This window comes from Ammospiza caudacuta, chromosome 9, assembly GCF_027887145.1.
Source record: "Ammospiza caudacuta isolate bAmmCau1 chromosome 9, bAmmCau1.pri, whole genome shotgun sequence".
Taxonomy (NCBI): Eukaryota; Metazoa; Chordata; class Aves; order Passeriformes; family Passerellidae; genus Ammospiza; species Ammospiza caudacuta.
Window position 1 is genome coordinate 27548826 of NC_080601.1, and position 20561 is coordinate 27569386.

At 45.7% G+C, this 20561-nt stretch overlaps 1 protein-coding gene across 1 annotated transcript in view; it reads left to right on the plus strand.

Moving 5' to 3' along the window:
* The first annotated feature begins 949 nt into the window (after positions 1-949).
* SORCS3 (sortilin related VPS10 domain containing receptor 3) overlaps positions 950-20561 on the plus strand; it is a 271149-nt gene continuing 251537 nt past the window's right edge. The window contains exon 1 of the mRNA XM_058810200.1: positions 950-1564. Coding sequence (XP_058666183.1) covers positions 950-1564 — 615 coding nt within the window. The remainder of the gene's footprint in view (positions 1565-20561) is intronic.

The following is a 20561-nucleotide window of genomic DNA, read 5'->3' on the forward strand; positions in this document are numbered from 1 at the left end:
CCACACAAATCCTGCCAGTCTCCCTTGCTGGCCGGTGGCAAGGCTGCTGGGATTCCCACGCACACGCGCGAGTTCCCGCGGCCGGGAGGCTGCGCTTGGGACGGGCACATCCACACGCACGGAGCCGGCTCTGGAGGGATGCTGCTGGATGGCCGGGTCCGTGGGTGCGCTCTCACACACGGGAGGCACCCAAGAGCCGCTCATCCCAGCTGCGTTCCCTCGTGCCCCCGTACCCGTGGCTGGCATCCACCCTTTGTGCGTACATGTACGCGCACACACACAGGGCGAGGAGCACCCACAGCGCTGTAAACACGAGTCTATGTACATATACATCAGGAGAAGCGGGGGAATGACGGCTGCTTTCTCTCGGCCAGGAGCACACATACCAAATCAGGAGAGAAGGCTGGGTGATGCTCCAGCTGATTCGGTGCAGCGCGGTGTCCCGCTCCCGCCCCCGGCCCCGCTCCCGGCCCCCGGCGGCGCGGCGCGGCGCGGCGGGTGACTCGGCGGTGTATTTCAGCGGCGGCGGCGGCTTGGCAAGGCTCGGGGCTCCTCCCCCCGTGTGGTGGTACCCTCTCACTTGATCAAATCCTTGAACGTGAACAGTTTCACTGAAAAGCACTTTTGAAAAAAAAAATTATCCAGCAACAGTAAGGAACAGACTCCAACTACCGGGGAGAGTTTTTTTCCTTTCCCCCCCTTCTTTCCTTTTCCTTTTTTTTTTTTTTTTTTTTTTTCCTGGTCATCGTCTCAGAGGCTCAGAAAGAGTCAAGAGAAAAGCGAAGAAGAGAAAGAAGAAGAGCCAGAGAAAGAGGCGTCTTTTGCAAATAATAAATATTATAATTAGAATCCGGCCCCTTTCTTCCTAAAAAAAAAAAAAAAAAAAGCCCTAAACGCAGCGCCTCATCCCCCCTCCCTCTGCAAGCCCCCCGACTCGCTCCGCAAAGGCATGGAGAAGGGGACCAACTGCTTTCCGACCTGCCACACCATTTTTCTCGCCTGGACATGGTTCTTACTTCTCTCTTGGTGTTGCACCGGCGCCGAAATAACTTGCAGATCCTGCTCATCTCCATCGCCCTCCTGGCCGTCCTCCTCGTCTCGCCTTAGGCAGGAGCAGCGACCGCCGCCGCCGCCGCGAGGATTACGGAGCTGGCCGGGCGGCCGAGCGCGGGGCTCGCTCGGGGCGGCGGCCGCCGCGGAGCCGGTGCCGGGCGCGGAGCCGGTGTCGGGCGCGGAGCCGGGGGGCCAAGCGGGGCCGCGGGGAGCGGCGCTCCGCGCGGCGGGGGCGGGAGGCGGCGCGCCCGGGAGCCGGGGCCCGGCGGCGCCGCGGACCCGCCGGAGCACCGAGGGGCGCCGGGCGCTGCCGGCCGGCGGCGTCGGGGGAGTGCCCGCGGCCGAGGGGCAGCGCGGCGGCCGCGCTCAGCCCCGCGGGCCCCCGGAGGATGGGAGAGCGGCGCGGCCGCGAGGGGCCGAGGAGCCGAGGCTGAGCAGCACCACCTTCGCGCTCACCGGGGATGCGGCGCACAACCAAGCCATGGTGCACTGGTCCGGACACAACAGCAGCGTGAGTACCGCCCCGCACACCCGAGCCGACCCCACCCGACCCGCTCCGGTCCGGCAGCGCTTGGCGGGGAGGGAGCCGGGACAGCAGCGGGACGGGGCTGCGGGGAGGAGAGGGGCGCTGGGCGGGCACCCCGCCCTTATGGCCAGCGGGAGTGGGGCACGGAGCGATGTCCGCAGGAGAAAAGTTTTCCCGGGGAAAGGTGAAGGCGAGTGGGAGCACGGTTCTGCCCCCGCCCCCGGAGGCAGAGCCGCGATCCCGGGCAGCGCCCCGGAGGGCCGGGCTGGCCCCAGCGCTCTGCGCTGCGCTCCCGCGTGTCCCGTGTGCCGCTGCCCTGGGGACCCCCACTCCCAGTCTCCCCGTATGTAATAAACACCGTGGCACGCTTCGCTGCCTCCCTGCCTGGCATGTGTGATGCACAGGGCTGGTGGAAAAGCCCTCCAGTGCTCCGCTGTGAGTGCTGGAGGCAAGAGAGATCCCATTAATTCATTAAGGAGCGGAAAGCCCCGCAGCACGTCAAGGAGCTTTGAGGGGAGGCACGTAGTGCGAGCAGAGTGGGAAGTTTGTAAAAAAATCCGTGTCATCTCAGGCCTTTTCCCCGAAGTCAATAATAACGAGTCTCGGAGGTGTCCCTGGAAGCCTGTGGGACTGTGTGTGTGCGTGTGTAGAGGGCACGTCCCAAAAGCCCACACGTTGTGCCATGATAGTGCAGGACCCTCCCTCACGCCCGCTCTGCAACGCCCGGCAGGTGGCTGTGGACAAAACTTGAAGTTTCTTTTGACTTGGTATCAGAAATACCATTCCTATTCTCATGTTGTCTGGGAACAGATGTAATTTGAAGGACTCTGGGAAACCTTTATGTCTGATGACAATATTCCCATTATTCTGATTATTATAGCTTGTCACTGCCTTGAAATTGCCTCTTTTATTGTTTTGCCACTATTGGAAATGAATATAAAGCAATTAACAGCATAAAGCAGATTGGTTGTATTTTCAGATACATTCTTCATGGAACTTACTAGCCATGAAAAAGCAAATTGTCTACCTACTTATCTATCTGTGTCTCTATCTGTGCATCAGCTATAGGTTCTAATGTGCAATTCAACTGGTTTTTTTTACTTGATTTTTTTTTGTCTATTTATTGCTACTTAGGCAATAATTCTGACAGCAATGTAGATGTTACTTTGATTTAACCAATTTTTAAAGGCAGTTGTGTTTGCCAGACATGAATTTCACTCTCATTAAAGATGAAAGCACACACTGAAGAGAAAACAGCTGTATGGTATATTTCAACACTACACTTGTCTCTAGGACTATTTATTTTTAACATAAAATGCCATGTACTGAAGAAAACAACCTATATGCCCTCTCTTTTGTTTCATTTTGATGCTGAATCAAGGGGTGTTGAGTAAAAGAAGCTTAAATGCCTCCCCCATGCCTTCCCAGCACGGATTTCCAATAATTTTGAGTATTTCTGCTTAAAGTAGCAATGAAAACTCATTCTGTAGGCATTTGCAGGGGAAAGAAAGGTTATTTTTTTCCTAAAGCACAGCTCAGAAAGTGATTTTCACAAAATTCACTCCCCTCAGTTTCTTTCACAGAAACATGCTATTTAAATAACTAGATTCCTTCTTCTTTAAGTGACTGAGAAGGGTAATGAAAGAAAATATCTTGATTGTTCATGGCATGCCATTAGGATTTTGCACCTCAGGATACTATGCATTGAAAGCTTCCAACTCAAAAGCACAAGCTAAAGCAAAAGACTGGTGTTTATTGCCAGGGTGGTGTTTGTAGGAAGGGGAAGCAAGAGTGAAAATAAATTCTAATGTTATCTTTTTGTGATTTTCCTAATATGAGGTCTAGCATTCTGAGTCTTTTTCTCTCCTGTCTTTTGCAGAAAAATTACTGCATTTAGTAATTAATTGGATTTTTTTTTAACTGTGTAGAGGGAAAGTTATATGCTTGAACCTGGGTTCTTTCATTAATTAACAGATAAGGCTGAATACAATACCTGTTTTTCTGCTGCAGCTCAGTTTTAACCTAATTGTACTGTTGGTGTGTCCATGGCACAGGAACATGAAGCAATTTGCCCAAGGTCACTCAGGCAAACAGTGTGGCTTCTTTTGCCAACCACATTGGTCCCCAGCCCCACATCACAAAACATAAATTTTCTTAGGTCACAGGAGATGTAAAGCAGCAGGAAAGTGTGTTGGAAATGGACAATAGATATTAACTCATGTCATGATTATGCCAGTTGACCTAGTAGAGTAGGTAGGATGTGTTTTTGTGTTATTGTATTCAGGCTCCCAAAGCAGTAAAGAGGCAAACAGCTTGCTTTTACCAATTCTGTTACTTGAACATACTTCAAAAGCTCAGTTTTTGTCACTTATGTGTTATTAAAAACATAATCAATCAAGTTTTGTGCATTAGTGGTGGGGTATTCCTGAAAACTGAATGGATTTGCAAAGAAGATCTGCAGACACTCCACAAAAGGGAGGTCTTTGCAGCTGCTTGTTACCCATAATGTTAAACCCCTCTGCTTCTTAATTATTTTTATTTTAAAAACAAGTGTCTGTGAATCTACTATTCCCCTTTTCTCACACATCCCTGAAATCACAATTTAACTTACTAAAACATAATCCCTTCCAGGCAACAAACTTTTGTTTTCTGTATTTGCAGCTAGTGAGGTCAGGATTATGATAGAGGCAAAAAGCTGGTGAGATCAGGGAATTTGGGTTCTCTGCTTTGTCCTGCCCACAGGCTTTTTCTGTGACCTTAGGAAAGACAATTAACCTCTCTGGATCTCCTCTTCCATGTTAAACGAGGATAGTACTACTTAGCTACCACAAAGTGGTGGTGTGGAGCAGAATTCATTTCTGCTTTGTACAATACCTGAGGATCTTGAAGTGAAAATCGTTAAGAAAATACAAAAATGCTAGTCTGTGTAGAAGTGAGGTTTGTGTTCTCTATGTTCTTATGGAGGGCACTTGGTTTAGTTCAGTGGGTCTGATATTGGAAAAAGCAGACTTCTATTTGGGCTTCAAGTATCAATCTGCCCTAATAGAAGCATTTATTGAGCAAGGTCATGAAGCTCTTGAGGGACCTTGGAGAGATCAGATAAAATGTTTTCTTGCCAAAGCTTTTCTAAAGAAAGGAGAATTTTTAGTGAAAAATACTGTTATTCCCAAAAGATCTGCAAACCATTCTTTTTCCAAAAGGATTCCTCTCTGAACACATATGCTGTGTACAAATTCAGTGAGCAAATTTTGAGTCTAGATTTGTTTTCCCTCTCTAGATGTTTATGTTAGTGCATGAAATTTTTCCTTGTTCTGCTCATCAGATGCTCTCTCCAACCTTCTTGTGAAGATGATCTGATTCCTCATATGATCTTTTCCTCCTTCCTCTCTCCCTGATTTCTAGGATAAGGATGTGCAAAAAAAGGTAGCAGCACCTTTAATGCTCTTACAGTTTTAAATCTCACTATCTCATTTCTTGATAGTAGGTTTTCCAAGAGATTCCAAGAAGCTACAGTGAATAAAACACAGTTACTAGGATTGCTCTCCTGGTGTGATCACTGGTGGAATGGGAAATGGGAACTGTTTTTGTTACATTTCAGAGCTGTCCCTCTGATGAAAGCAGCTGTTTATAGAAAGTACTTAATTTTGTCCATGCTTTTTCCGTGATGGAATTACCACAAATTCTGTGGCATTGTGGCTGGCATTGTTTTTTTCCATATGAGAAGAAAAGATGCATATTTCTAGCTTTCTCTGGAAGGCATTTTCAATCCACTATCTGTGGAGATGCTGCAGCTATGATCACTGCATGCTTTAGCTATCCCATGTATATATGCTTTTGCCTTTTTTAGTAACCAGAGGGCAAACTCCACAAAATCATTGAATATTAATGGTTGGAAGGAATCTTAAAGATGATCTAGTCCCAATCCCCATTGTCATGGACAGAGACATCTCCCAAATTCTGGCATAAATTCTCCCAAACTTCTGGAATAAAGATGAGAAATGCACTATAATGCCCCAGTAAGAGCAGGAGAGGGCATTTGTCTCAGGCATGTGTATATTGCAGGTTGCTGCAGCCAGACTAAGTTCCTCTATATCCTAGGGGCTGGATTTTTCATACTACATGAAAAATGTCAGCAATGCAATTTTTTTTTATCTCATTGTAGTACAACAGTGCAGAAGATAAACCAGTGGAAGTCTGGTGCGCTTCAATGATGCAGCTGTTGCTTGTGCAAACCATGCAATTGCATGGATGCTTACAGTATGATCCAGGCCCTGAAAACTGGGAAAGTCAGGATGAGAGCTGACACTGGTCAGGGGTCTGGTTTTGTCTTGGTCAGACACTGGACTGGGGTCTGGTTTTGTCTTGGCAGCCATGCTGCACTGTTTTGTCCAGTTGGCCTGTGACTGTCATTTCTAGAGTTAATGTGGCTTCAAGATTCACTCCAATATGAGATGCCTTTGGGACAAGATAATAAAGAGGAGGCTAATAATGCTGCAGTAACTTACAGACATTGGAAGTAGAGTTAGAAGATGCAGCTTATCTTTTTGGTTGAAGAAGGATTAATATGTGTTAACAGCCTCAACATATGTCATACTGGACATTAGGAAAAGTTTCTTCTCAAAGGAAGTGCTGCAGCAAGGTACCAGAAGGTTTTTGGGGATTTTCAAGACTCATGTAAAGATGATGATCTGTTGGGAACCACTCTGCTCTGGATGGATTTTCTTTACCTCCTGCTACCACCGATCCTTTTTCTTTGCCCTGTCAAGCTCTGGGGGCTGGCAGTGACAAGCAGGTTGTGCAAGTTCTCCCAGTGAAGCCTGTCTCTTCCGGGAATGATTCCTCTGAATGCTGTTGGCAGGGTTCTGGTGTGATCTGCTAATGTACTGGTGGTTGGATGCTGAGACATTACTCACTCCCATGGAGCATTACAAGCTGGGGAGGCCAATGGGATCACTCTGTGCCAGGTAGTTTTTCATTAAGATGCCTTGCAATGCGGTGTGTGATGGGCACTATTTGCAATTCCAAATAAACTGCTATGCTTGGAAGGGAGGAAGGGAAATCTTTAGGCAGGCAAAGCTGTATTTAGTTATCAGCCACGGGCAACTGCTCCAAAAGTCCAGCCGGATTTCAGTCTAAAATGTTTACTCCTAGAATGCAAAAATGGTGAGAGAGCAACAACATTAATTGCGCTGCCTTTGGCAGATATTTTAATTTCTATTCTAGACTGTTTTGTTCTCAAATAGCTTTTGAGTATGCTATGGTCTTGTTGCCATTGAAGGTAGGCCAACTCTGGCAAAATGTCTTTATGCATTTCTATTTTTCCTCTACCTTTATTAATGTAGCTTGCTACTAAAGTCCTTCTCCAGTACTTCGCCAATCCATTTTTAATTAATGTTTAAATAGAAGATTGGAAGTAAAAATGAAATCAGCGTGGCAACTACTTTTGTGGTTGTGTTAGTTAGTAGACCAGGGAGAAGGCATCTGGAAAATATTTTTTGTGTTGTTTCTCTCCAGACTGGTTTCATTGCAAAGTCAATTTGATGTTTGGACCTGGATACTGTTTGTGGATCTCAGGAAACTGGCAGGTTCCCTGGGCCGTTTCCCTGTCTGGCACAGCAAACTATTGATGTTCTTCTAGTTCCAAGCTCAGTAACAGAACTGCTCCTGTCTGAGGTGCCTATCAGCAGCTTCTCTTTAGACCTCAGTACTCAGATTTTGCCATGATGCCCTAGGACTTGTGGCTAAGCTTTCAAGGTGGATTAAATGGAAATAGAAACAGCTGATGTGATTCTTTAATTATTTTTTTCATAATGGAAAACATTCATCCAATTAGATGATGAAGTCTTTTGAAAAGGGGTTTGAGCAGATAATTTATGTTAGGCAGGAGAGATTTTTCTCAAAAGGGAGGTGAGATGAAACAAATATTTTCTTGAAGGCAAGGCTGTAGGGAGATGAAACTTTCTGAGAGTTTCCAAATTTACAGCTGTGTTTGTAGTAGGGATTCTAGAAGACTTAGGAGACCAGTGTTGTCTAATGGGAAAAGCACAGGTTAAGGGCAAAGATCTTTGGTGTTACTTGCACTGAAGAATACTGGAAACCGGTCTTGCAAACAGTCAAGAATTGACTCAAGTCATACTGCAGTATCATGCTTCTTGAGCTCCCTGGATGTCTGTGGGTAGAACAGAGAGTAGTACATGCTTACATCAGTCAGCACTCGCACACAATTCCAGATTCATTCCACAATTGAGGGCCAGGCCTCATGGTTGGGGCTGCTTTGAGGACATTGCAGGGGACCTGTCAGTTGTGGAGTTAATGCTTGGGTTTGGTTGGGCTCTGGCCAAGGTTATCTTCCATTGAGAATCTGTGTTTGAAGGTGTCGAATCCAACCCGCCTCAGTTGAGTAAATTAAATGACATGTTCCTTGTGAAGCATTGAATTCTAAAATTGCAGAAATTCCCCAAAGCAGGAAAGTATTTGTTTGGATCCTCAGTTTAAATTGATACAAGATTGATCTAGGCTATTTTACTCTATTGGAGAATTCAACCTGAAGGATCCTAAACCAGTGGAAAGTAAGATTGAGAAATGAATACAGAGGTGAGGAAACATGGAACAGTACAACAGAGACCTGTGGGCCCTTCACATTTTCTGAATTACAGCCACAGGACTGTGGGCAGATGAGTTTTTTCCTCTCTTGTGCACAGCCTTTCACTGTCCCTTGTTTGGCTGGGAGAGTTTGTTACTCTGTGGGAGTTTGACCCACACTGTAAGCCATGCTGGACACTGCTCTGGTGACACAGTTGGTGGAGCTCAGCAGGAATTTTAAGCTGGAATATCCCTTAGCTGAAATATACTTTGCTGCAGTTACGCCTTTGCATACAAGCTTCCTGGTTTGCTTAAATTCTGTGTAGGAATCCAAAGTAAACAATTTCCTAAAACCTAACTTCTCATGTTCAGGGAGAGCTGCACCATTGTTGTTAATATTTCCTGCATGCAAAAAGGAGAGCATGGAAGTTTCCTTTCCTTTCTTTATGGGGTATTATGAGACTGAGGCAACTGAAGAAAATTTGCTGCATGTTTGTAGAATGTGTCTGTGTGGGTGTAAACATATTTGATAAATAATCTGCCATGGAAACTTTAGGGTCAATTTCCAGCCTTCATAACCAGTGGAGTCGCAGCATGCAATAAAAGTAAGAAAAGATGGATGCTGAGTGAACAAATCTCACTTTTGTTCCTCCCTGTCAGTGCTGAAGGAAACCTGATTGCTCTCCCGCCGAAACGAGTGGCACAGCCCTGACACTGAGGCTGTCACGGTGTTTTTTCCCCTTTTTATTCCAACATGCGATACGATCGCCAGGCATGCAGCTCTGCAGAGCACCACAGGGCCTGCGTGCCCCACATAGCGTCGGTTTTAATTAGCCCGGCGTGCTGCGGATGGGCCCCCGGGCGCAGGCCGAGGGAAGGGCGCGGGCTGCCGGCCTGAGGGAAGCGGCGCCGGGCGCTAGAGGGAGCGTGGGCCTCTGAGAAAGGGAGCGAACGCTGCCGGAGCCCGGACTGCGTGCGGGGAGGGCAGCGGCTGCTGAAATGGGGATATGGACACCCGCTCGGAGTCACAGACTCTGGGAAACTCCCGCTGCCTGGGAGTCCCTCTGCCAGAGACGAGAAGAGTCCTGCCAGGCACTCGGCCGTGGTGCAGCGTTCCGCCATCCCATGCAGTGATGCTGGCTCTCTTTGCGCTGCCAGGCTTTTCCCTGAAGGTAGTTTTCCCTGTGCCAGGGTCTCTCATCTGCTCCGTCCCCTCCAGCCTGGACAGTGCTTGTGAAACCCCCGGCATGGCCCTGCAGCTGCCGGCGGCGCTGCTGCTGTGGGCGAGGCTGTGTTCGAACCGTGCAGCAGCGCGGCCGCTCCTGGCTGCACCTTACGCCTCTTCCGCTCCCCTGCCCTTGTTGTCCCCCCGCTCGGGGCGCTGCTGACAGAGCCACCTCCCGGCCCATCTGCTCCCTCTCCGCTGGGGAGGGCAGGAGAACTGGGCCCCTTCACTTCGCTCCCTGTGCCTGATCCGCAGAGGATGCGCTTGCCCTGACAGGTTCCTGCAACTTGGCACTCTAACTTTGTGACCAAGCTGAAGGGTGTTGCACAAATCTTAGGGTTTGTGTTCATCCTTTCTTTTCTTGTGGATGTGGAGGGATAGAAAGAATTGGAATTCTTACCAGCCAGTGCACTGTGGGACAAAGAAACTATTCCTGGGAAACATGGTTGCACATGGTTGCACTAGCTGATCTCTTTGGGACTAAAATGTATGTTTGGGATTTAATAAAAGCTAGGACTGAGCAGCTGGAAAAAAAAAAAAAAAGGGTCAGTGATGGGTTGAAGAACTGGGATGCTGGAAGCAACTGCTTTGACACTGCATCAGTCCGTAACATGGGTACTGCTGATGCATCTTCAGTGGTGCTGGTGGGTGGCTCCTGAAATGGGTTGAGCCTCTCCTGGGGATTTGGTAGAGGACCCCAGTGAGGGGTTAATGGAGCAGAAGTCTTGGTAGAGAGCTCCTGCTGACTTTCAGGCAGAGGGAAATGTATGGGTTGAGTTCAGATGTGCATCTTTGGGCAATGGAGGAGAGCAGGCTGTGCACGCAGGTTGTGTTTATGATTCGTGGTCTTGCCATTGTGCTTAAAATGTCTTGGATTCTCTATCCACAAGCAGGAGTTAACTTATATGAAGGGCTCTCACTGAGGCCTGAAATGGGTGGACATTTGCAAAAGCTGTTGTGTGGAAGAGAATGCGTAAAACATAATTATCTCACTCTTGCCAAAATACTTTAGGACCTCATGGGTGCAGGGGGGATGGAGTGGGAGCTTTAATTGGTTGTTAGCCTTTCCCTGCAGTTGGTGCCTGTTTGAAAAATCCCTCTCAGCTGTGATCAGTACCATGAGGTGCAGGCAGATTTGGCTGGTCTGTGGCCTTATTTGCCTCCATTAAAGAGCTGGGAGGTGAGATGGCTGTGTATATGGAGACATTTCTCTGTTCCAGTCTTCCTGTTCTTTACTACCAAATCCTACCATTTTTGTGCTTGCACAATGGCAGACATGACTGTACATAAAAATGTCTTTTGCTGCCTTCTTCAGCTGTGTATTCCAAAGGACATTGAAAGGAAAGTCAGTAGCATAACTTTTTTCCTTTGTTTTTCTTTTTTTGAGGAAACTGAGGTATGCAAGAGAGGAGGGATATACTCTGGGCTATGATCAGTATTGATGGACTTAATAATAAAGGATTTACCTTACTTCATTGCTACAGCTTAGATGCTGTAGATATATATTTTTATAAGAGATTGCATGGAAGGAAAATAGGTGAGGAGTTAAGAGGGGAAAGAACAGGGCTCTCAATAATAGAAAAGTAGAACATGGTCAGCTAAAATCATTAACAGATGTTAATGTTAAAGCGTTGCAAAGTTGTGTCTCAAAGGGTTTTAAGATCAGCATTGAATGTTGTTCCAATCCCTTTACCTGCTTGGCTTGACAGATCAAGCCATTTCAAATTGCAGCTCCTTTTGAGCTGGATGAGAATCAGCACGACGAGGCTGTGGGAGCCATGAATTTGGACTTTCACTGGAAATGCAGACAGGAGAGGCATCACATCTGTCTGATCAGGGGAGTGGGAGCTGACTCTGAGGTACGTGGATTGTTTGGAATACTCTAGGATGATAGCACATGTAAGTTTGCTTTCCTGTTTGTGCAATCTTACATGGCATAATGTAGAAGCATGTAAAGTTCAAGGGTCTTGTAAGCTTCTGTGGTCATTAAGGTGGCCTTCCCCTCCATGTTCCACTTCACAGCCAAAGGGGAAAGTCTTTGCCCAACACCAGGTGCAGGTGAAGTACTCCTGAATGAGACAGGGCAAATGAATTTTCCTTCTGCCCCCTTGGTGGGCCTGGTTGGGTTTCCTCATGGCAGTCTTCTGGCAGGTGAAGGGCTAGACCAGTGTGTGATGGATAATGTCCTTGTTCTGTCACCCACAGTGTCTTTCTAGTTTTATTCCCAACCAGCAAAATGTCATTAGTTCTTGACTCTACAGTGGGAGTGTGGATGGGAGTGCAGATGGGTGTCTGGGGCTGGGGCCTGGCACTTGTGGACAGATACACCAGCTCTCTGAACTTGCATAAACCCTGTGTTTGCAGTGGGACAGGGGTTTGCTTCTGTCTGGCCAAAAGCCCCAGTGCAAGACACAGGACTGGTGAGCCTGCATGTGAAGAAGCACTGTCAGCTCCTGCTCACAGTGTGTGGTGGGAGAGGCAGATATGCACACCTGCCTACTGGGCTCTGAAAAATACATTTGTACCAGGCCTGAAATGAGGTTTGCCTGTGAGACAGTGATATTGCAAACCCATGGGATAGCCATGCAACTTGAGACAGCTGGTATTTGAGAAGAAAGAATCTTTGTTCAGGTGTACTTTGGCAACATTTGGAGCAACACCAGGATAAAGCCCCATCCAGTGTCCATATTAGGTGTCACAGAGGTATAATAGAGATTGTTCAGCTGTCTGTGGTCCGACTTTAGGGGCAGCCGAGCCTTTACCTGAAGGGCTTTCAGAAAAGTGTGGATATGGAATAGAGCAGAACAAGATCTGGCCAGGACAGCCTACCAGCTTATGATTTCTGCTGAGTGATTTTGAGGCCCTACCAAGTAGCCATGCTGAACACTTTATCTGGTCTGTAAGAGCTGTCTGCTCTCTGAAGGACCAGGAAATGAGCAAAATGCCTGGTCATTTTTGTTAAGCAACAGAAGTTTGCAGTCACTGAACTGTGTGCCCTCCCAGGACTCTTCTCTCTCTCGGTGTTTGCCATCATCTCTGTCACCATCCCTCACTCTGCTGCCTGTTTGGAGGGGTGAAGACTGGCACAAGGTGTACTTGGCTGAGCATTACAGATGTGCTGGAGAGCTCTCTGTGATTGATGCATCAGTCAGCTGGAGCCCTGCCAGTTATGAAAGTGGACACTGGGGGCCTTATGGTTCAGGCCAGATATTATTTTGGGGCCTGCTTCTTCACTCTGCTCAACTTAGAGGAATTCTGCACTTCTGTGACCTTTTATCCCCATTGAGTTCAGTTCAAATTGGTTCAAAGATTCCATAGTTATCCCTCTAGTGCTAGCTTACACATAGCATGGTCTGTTGATCCAAAGCAGAAATGGTTTCTTTTTCAAGGCACCTAAACCACAGCTACAGCATCAGCACTGAGGAGTCCTTAATTTTCTTAATTAAGTGTTCATGTTGGTTTTTGCTGTCCTGCTTGGAAACTCCATTCCTTTAATCAAAAGGCACAATTGCTGGTAGTGTAGCATTCTCAGTTTGCTTATACAGCATTTCTTTGTGCGCAGGTTCAATGTACCTGCCTTTCCCTTCAATTAATTTCAGATTATCTGCATTACTTGTTCCAGCTCACATACTGCAAGTAACAAAGCCTGCCTTTCTCAGTTGCACTGAGGTTTTGTTCTTATGGCTCTCAGCTTTCTCTGGCTTTTAAAAAATTATTTATTTGTGCTTCCTGTAGTGCTCCTGGAAACAGGCAATAAACTGGTTCGGGGAGATGGAAAAATGACTCACAGAAAGGGGAAATAGGCAGGTCTAACTCTGCAGAATGAGATCAAATGTTAGATGATAAAACATTGAATCATTTGAGAATGCTGTGTCTTCTGTAGAAGAGGAGATTCTCATTTTCTTTCCCAAAGACAAAGTTTAACAGTCATGAAAGTCACTGCTTAGTGAATGCTGTTCTCAGACAGGATGGAATGAGCCAGAGTTCTCCTCGTGTGCTCATCCTGGAGGAGACAGGGGTGAGAGGCCATCAAACCTGTCAGAACACAGGAGTGAGTCAATATATGTGTGAAAGTGTTCTGTTTCACACCTCATGGGGAAACACGTTTTCTAATGCTGCACATTTTTCCCTGAGAGAGTTTGCTGTAACATTTATTGTCCTTGGTACCAACCAGGTTTAACAAAACTAAGCCTGCTGTTACCTGTGTTTGTCAAAATCAGCTGCATGGGAACACCTCAAAGTAGAATGGGAGGGGACAGAGTGGATCTTCCTGGGCTTTTTTACATCTTTTAAAGTCCCATTTTAATCACTATATTGTTTAAAAATAATTGGTTTTGAAATGTAGGGGATGCTATGCCTACATTTATGTGTGTGTAAGGATATGTGACCTGATAACTACAGAACTTGTATATAAGTATATAATTAGAAAAAACCTACATACCATGTAGCCAGGGATGATTTGGGGCCATAGTCTGATTTTTCCTGCTTTTCCTCTGTTCCCTCTCTATGCCTCACTGTAACCTGTGGGCTCTGATGCTATTATATGGTACTGCAGGTTGCTTCCTCCTCTTTCCTTTGCTGTGGCCTTTGCACAGTGGCAGTGGCTTGGACAGGCTTTGGTATGAGTGAGAGTGAAGGTTTTTCTGTGCCTGTCACAGCTGGGTTTGGAACCCTTACACACCAGGTTCCTTAGGCTGAGCATGGTTGTTGGTGTGCTGAATTTGGAAATTTGGAACTCTCCTAAAGCATGTGTCCTCCCTGGGTTCAGCTCTGCTCTGCTCTCATCTGCAGATCTCACTGATCATGAGATTGGAGGAAATGGTGGTAAGGTAGAAAAGAGCTGGCAGTTAGTTGGACTCTGTCCTTTCAATCTTTTCTGTCTTGAGCTGAAAGCATTTTTTTTTCTCTTTGGAAAAAAGTCCCAGTGGAGTTTTATGGTTTTAAGAGAGAAGTAGAAAACTGTGTTTAATGATAAACATTTGGAACAGAAGAGGCTTTCTCCCTACCCAGCTGTATGTACAGCACCTGGCACAAATTTTGTGTCTTTAAAGGATGATGTACATGACACAGAAGGCAGAACCTTGCCATTTGTTTTTGCCTGCATATATGGAATTTGAATTCACTGAAGAGGAGGCAGCATGGGCATTCCCTGCCAGCTTGTTTCTACAGAACATAGATGATCAGTTGTGATGGGGCAGATGTGGCCTTTTCTGTTGTTTCTGACTTATTGACACCAGCCTCTGCCAGTCCCTGGGGTGGCACACTGGTCAGTTTTGTGCTTGCTTTCTCTCTCCTGAATATGGGGCCAGAAGGTGTTTTGCTCCTGTGATAGTCCCCTGTGGTGAATTTTTCTTAACAGTGCTGGCTACAGGGATGCTGGTAGCTTTCTCAGGTTCATTCTTTATTTAAATTCTCTGCCTCCAGGGGCATGCTTGTGCCTGACTTGTCCTGATGCATTTTCCTTGGGCATCCTTCTGCTGTGGCAGCTCCTGCCCAGGGCATGGACAGAAAATGAACCTAAGAGATGGAATTAGCACCAGAGGAAAAAAAATCAGTCCCCTGAGCAAGGCATGCACAGCCACTGGGAACTTAAATAGTGTTTGGATGATGTACTGCTTTGTGCCTAAATCCTGCCGGGGGAGAGGGAGAAAAGTGATTATTCAAAGTCAGGGGATCTGACTCCCAGGAGTCTGGGACACGGTCAGTTCAGGTTAGACATGCCATGGCTGAATGATACTTGGAGTTGTCTCAGAAAAGAACTGGCCAGAGAAATGCTGTCAGGAGGCTTTTCTCCTTCTTGTTTAGGCTGAATGGGTCATTCTCACCTGTCAGGGTGCATAAATTGCCGTCCTGTGAGCTAAAGCTTTAGACCACTGACTAAATGGCCTGTCCTGCCATTAACTGAAGGATGAAGAAGGATGTCAGTAAATGCAAATTAGCCTTTCAAGGGGTACTGTTCAGCCCATGTTAGTGTTCTGAAATCCACTCTGGTTTATGGTGATTTTATGCTGATGTTGAATCAAGCTCTACTGAGTGTGCTAGTGTGGGCAGGACCCAAATGTGAATAGTTCTGTGTGCAGCCGTAGCTTATCCAGTTTGGGTCTTTGTCTTTATGTACCTCCTTATAATTGTGCCCGTGACTTTTTTTCCCCCCTGCCCCAATTTGTCTTGTATTTTCTTTTCTATTGTCCTGAACTTGGGACAGTGAAAATGACTTATCTGATTGTGGGGAACATGACTAAATCTGTGACTTAAGGAAGGAAGACTCAGGTACTGCTGTAGTGTGGCCAAGTCTCTTTCTCTTTTTCTTGCATTGATGAGAATCTTGGATGTTCAAGAGCACTAGCATATGCTTTAGCAATAAAAACAGTAATGTTAATTGTGTTAATTGCCTACCAGGGATTTGGACACTGGAGGGTGAGAATTGCCAAGCTGGAAATTGCCAAGTCTCTGTTCTTTTGGAATATTTAGAATAAAAATCTCAGTGTTAAACTGCATCCTAAGTGCTGTTGGCCTTGTTCTGGGAGAAGACAGGTATCCCTTCCTAGTGCACAGTGTCTCTCAAAGTCTTTTGTGCCACTGTGGGCTCTCAGTCCACGGTTGTGCTAAATATGTTCCCTGGGTAAATGTTTTGAGACGTCACCAATACCTGCCCAGATGGAAGTTGGAGGGAGGGAACTGTTTGTAATAAGCTAGCAAACCAGACTTTTAAACATCGTGCTATGCTGTACCCATGAGCTGGGGTTGCCAGCCTCTTCTGTGCTTGTTTTAGAAACAGCTGCTATGAGGAAATTTTTTTTTTTTTTTGGCTGGGTAGATAAAGAGTACACAGACTTGGCCAGACAGACCAAGTGCTGTGAGTGATCTCTGCCAGATTGGAAATGGTGTTCTGGATCTCTCACTTCTGCTTGGAGTAACTTGTCACTGGAACCCTTTGGTTTGTCTTTTGTTCACTCTCTTTAATAAAACTGCTGTGCTTGGTTTAAATCCTTCCTATTGCAATAAAACCTTGATAAGGACCGTAGCTTGATGGGGCAGGAGCTCCTGTCAGAGCAGCATGTTTTATTTCAAGGGCATATTTTTCATCTTCATGATGCTGAGTAGTGCAACAGTAAGACCTTCAAAGTCAATGCTGATACACTGATGAAATGTCAGTAAGATGAGAATTAGACCCACGTGCCTTCCCCTTTTCTGGCAGCTGGCAGGCTTGGACAGGATGGAATTTGAAAGCCTCTTCCATCTGCAAGACTGTGCTTCTACCTGTGTTTCATAAGAGACAGCAACCAGGAGAGCATTAACACAGTGATAAATTACCAAGTGTCAGAAGCCATCAACCTGCCTGGTGAAGCAGAGGTGTCTCCTGGAGAGACACCAGGAGCAATCCAGGAATGCAGCCCTTTAGAAGTAGCTTTGAGTGATGATGAGGGCTTCACTTGCTAAGTTCCACCAAGCAGTGTCCAAACACCACATCAAACAAAAATGAAGCTTCTTTACTGCCTTGGTAGATGCCACCCTGGCTTGTGGTGTGGCATATTCTCTTACTACTTTGCTTATTACCAGAGCTCTGAATCAGTTTCACAATTCCATTGTTGGCTGTGACCTCTCTAGCCGTGCTGTGCTGGTCCTTCACTGGTCCTGGGTTTAGGTTCCCCTCTAGCTCAGGTCCTGCTGGCTTGTCTGACTGGGGCAGGAGTGCTTTATAGGGCCTTGATGAAAGCTGAGAGAAATATTCTGGGTTTTGGCTCAGGAGTTAAGGCTCTTTAGCACTTGAGGATGAATGACTTAAAGCACAAACAGGCAGTGCAGTAAAGGTGGTGCATTTATTAGAGCATGCTCCCATTAACTCTTCTCCTTGACAGGTTAAATATCTCTAGCTGTTCTTGTCCACTGTCATATAAGGTCTGACTCAAAGCCAGTGAATTCTTTGCATTTCTATTGACTTTAATGGGGTTTGGACATGTGCCCAGGATCATAAGATCAGATGTGCTGGACAAGACCAAAAGTCCATCTATTCCCAATGTCACACTGCTCTGTGGCACAGCTGTATCTGGCAGTGAATTGTATCTGGCACCTCTCTGGAATCAAGAATATGTAGTTCAGAGAGCTCTGTAAATAACTGACTGCTTGCCTTGCTGTTTTTGAGAGTGTGTAGGCTGGTTGGCAAAAGGGAAATAATTTGGGTTTAATGCCACCCATCACCACCCTGATTGGTCTCCCCAGGTTTTGACTTGGACCAAGCACTGACTGACTCGCATTCAGGTTTAAAAAAGACAAACAAAAACCACAACCAACCAACAAAATAAAAAACCACATCTCCCTAAATTTTAAGGAATTGTTGAAAGATTTTTTTTTAATGGAAAGGTGATATTTTTATTTTAAAAGGTTAAAACAAAATATTTATTATGTAGTTATGAAAGCAAACTCAGCACAATTTAGAAGATACCAAATATGCTGCCCTTATTAAATTGCTATTTTACTGTAGAAAGTCACACTTGAAGATACTGCTCCTGTGACTTTTTGTGCTATGCTGTCTTGGTATAAAGTCAGTGAAAAGAAGGTTGCAGGTTTATGTGCTCTTGTTGGAGGAAAGCAGTGAGTTCTGTGGGTAAAAATCGAGATTATGGTGTCTGATGCAGGACCTGCTTGTAAGGTCATGTTGTTTTGTGTTAATTACAGGAATTACCTTGCTGACGTCAGCTGGTAAGTCAGCAGGGTGGATACTCACACACTGTTCTGGAGGTGGCCAGAAAATTACAGTTTAGAGAGTTTTTGGTTGTGTTTGTTAGTTTGTTGGGCATTTTTTGGTTTGTTTTTTTCTTTTTGAAGACATTTTTAAACTGAAAGCTCCAAGCTGAAATACACATATGATTTTTGTCTGTTTTTTTTTAGTTTTGGTTGTCATTTATTTAATTTGTAATATGGATTTCTTAACATATTTTTGCTAATGATAGCAGTTGATAGAAACTAAAATCAAACTCCCTCTTCTTCATCCTGACTTAGAAACTCATCAATTTATGGCTGGGTAGGTTGGGTGTGTTTGAGAATGAAGGGGGAGTTACATTTCAGATCTAAATTACTTGGTCTCATTCCTGAGATACAAGAAAAAACTATAGCGGGGGGGAAAGGTAGCATTTGCCAGCAGAAAGTTGGAACTGAAACGGAGTCATGAGTGCCTTAGGGGGCAATGGGGTAGAGCTTTCATGTAGGATGGACAAATATGTGGAAGCTCAACCTTCAGGCTTTATATCAACCACTGACAAGTCGTTTCCCTCTGTGCCTCAGTTTTCCCACCTGTGAGAGGTCAAACCTGACCTTGCTTGCAGAGTCCTGGGGGAGGGACTGGTGGGAAGCCCTGGATAAGCACTGTTATCTATAGCTATTGGCAGCTGAGGTCTGGACCAACGTGCCTTTCTTTCTCCTTCCCCCAGGGAATCAGATCCTGGCCACTGTTCAAGGCAGGCAGTAAATGCAAACAGTTCTACTGTATTTTTTCAGTCTTAATTTACTGGGGTGGCAAAAACAGCATAACAAAGTTGTGAAACCTGTGGCCTGTTTGAATGTGACCCTGTCTGTCTGCAGTGGGTTGCAGTCCAAGAGCTGCTGCGTAGATGTTCCAGTTGAATTCAATTTGTGGTTTGCTTTTTGAAACATAATTTCATTTCCAAGTGTAGAAAGTGTACAGAGCTGAGATTTGTCCTGCTGCTGGGAGGAGAGTCCTAGTCTGATTATTTAAAATGAATTAGTTCTGATGAAATATTTAGCCTTTAAACAACACATTTAATGCAGTGAATTGCATTTTATTTATTAATGGCTGTTGCAATGAGATTTGGAGAGAAATTCTGCTAAAACGCACTGTTGTGATACTGCCAAATATAGTAATGACTATAATATTTTGTTGAATTATTAATATCCACTGTGCCTACAGAGCTACATAAGCATCAGATTTCAAAATTGCTTTTATCTGAAGACTGATATTTCGCCATTGTTTTGCTTTTATTTTGGTGGTTTTTTTCAGACAGTTTCTAAAAAAATAATTAAAATGATAAAAAGAAAGCAAGAAGGCCAGTCAGGTGCTGCCACTGTTGAACTCTTTTTTCATTATCAAAGCACCCCCAGGAAATGTGTCAAAGATTATTTCTTTCTGCCAGCACCAGGTCTTTTTGAAAAGAGAGATTCTCTGCATGGAAAGCCTGCAGTGAAAAGGAAAGGTGTGTGTGGAAGGCAGGCACAGGGCTGAGGACATCACTGTTGCTTTAGCAAAACAACCTCGTCCACTGCCACCTCCCCTGCTGCTGGGGGCTGCTCTGTACATCTCATCCATCCCTGAGCTTATTGACAGAGAAGGATAGGCAGAGCACTTTTAATCTCTGTGGACCAGACTTGCTGCCTCTAGCACAGACACTAATCTGTCAGAGCTTGGGCTTCCAGCCAGTGACTCTTCTCCAATCAACTTGTGGTGCTGGCCCCATGAATGATGGCAAATTCTGTCTGTGGGACCCCAGTGCCTACCTCAGGGGAAATGTGCCTTACTTGGTTCATTTCACAGGGTGTCCAGGATGTTCCTGGATGTTCCCTGCCCCTGGATGCTTGGCCTGATGTGAGAGTGTAATGGTTTGGCCATTGGTGTCCCCCAGCATTGCTGTGTCCCATGCCAAGGAACATTTTCAGACAAACTCAGACCCAGTTTAGGGGATTGGGTAGCCCAAGAATGTTTGCTTTTGGCCTCTTGTCTTGGGGAGAAAGGAAATTCATCCAGATGGAGATAGACCCTGATGTTCCAAGTGGTCTCTGGACCAATAAATAGGCCTTAACTTGTCTTACTTTCTAATACGGGAATAAAAAATGAAGAGCAAGAGTGACATGAAGGTAAAAGGTCTCTCTTGATCTGGTCTCTTGTTTTTCCACTGTTTCCTTTGAATTGAATACAAATTGTCTGAAGTCTCCCTGGATTTTGTCTGGGGCCTGTAATACCAGTACAGGATGGTGAAGATGTGGGAATAAACCAAAGAGTTTGCTTATCCACCTAAAGCTATTGCTCTGGATGCATCCAGTTAGACCACATGTCCAGTTGCCCCTTGCTCTCTTATGTGACATTTTTGGTTGCCAGGGAGCTGGTGAAAGCTTGCAACACATGCTTGTTTATTATCAGCAACCATCAGATAATCAGTTTATTAT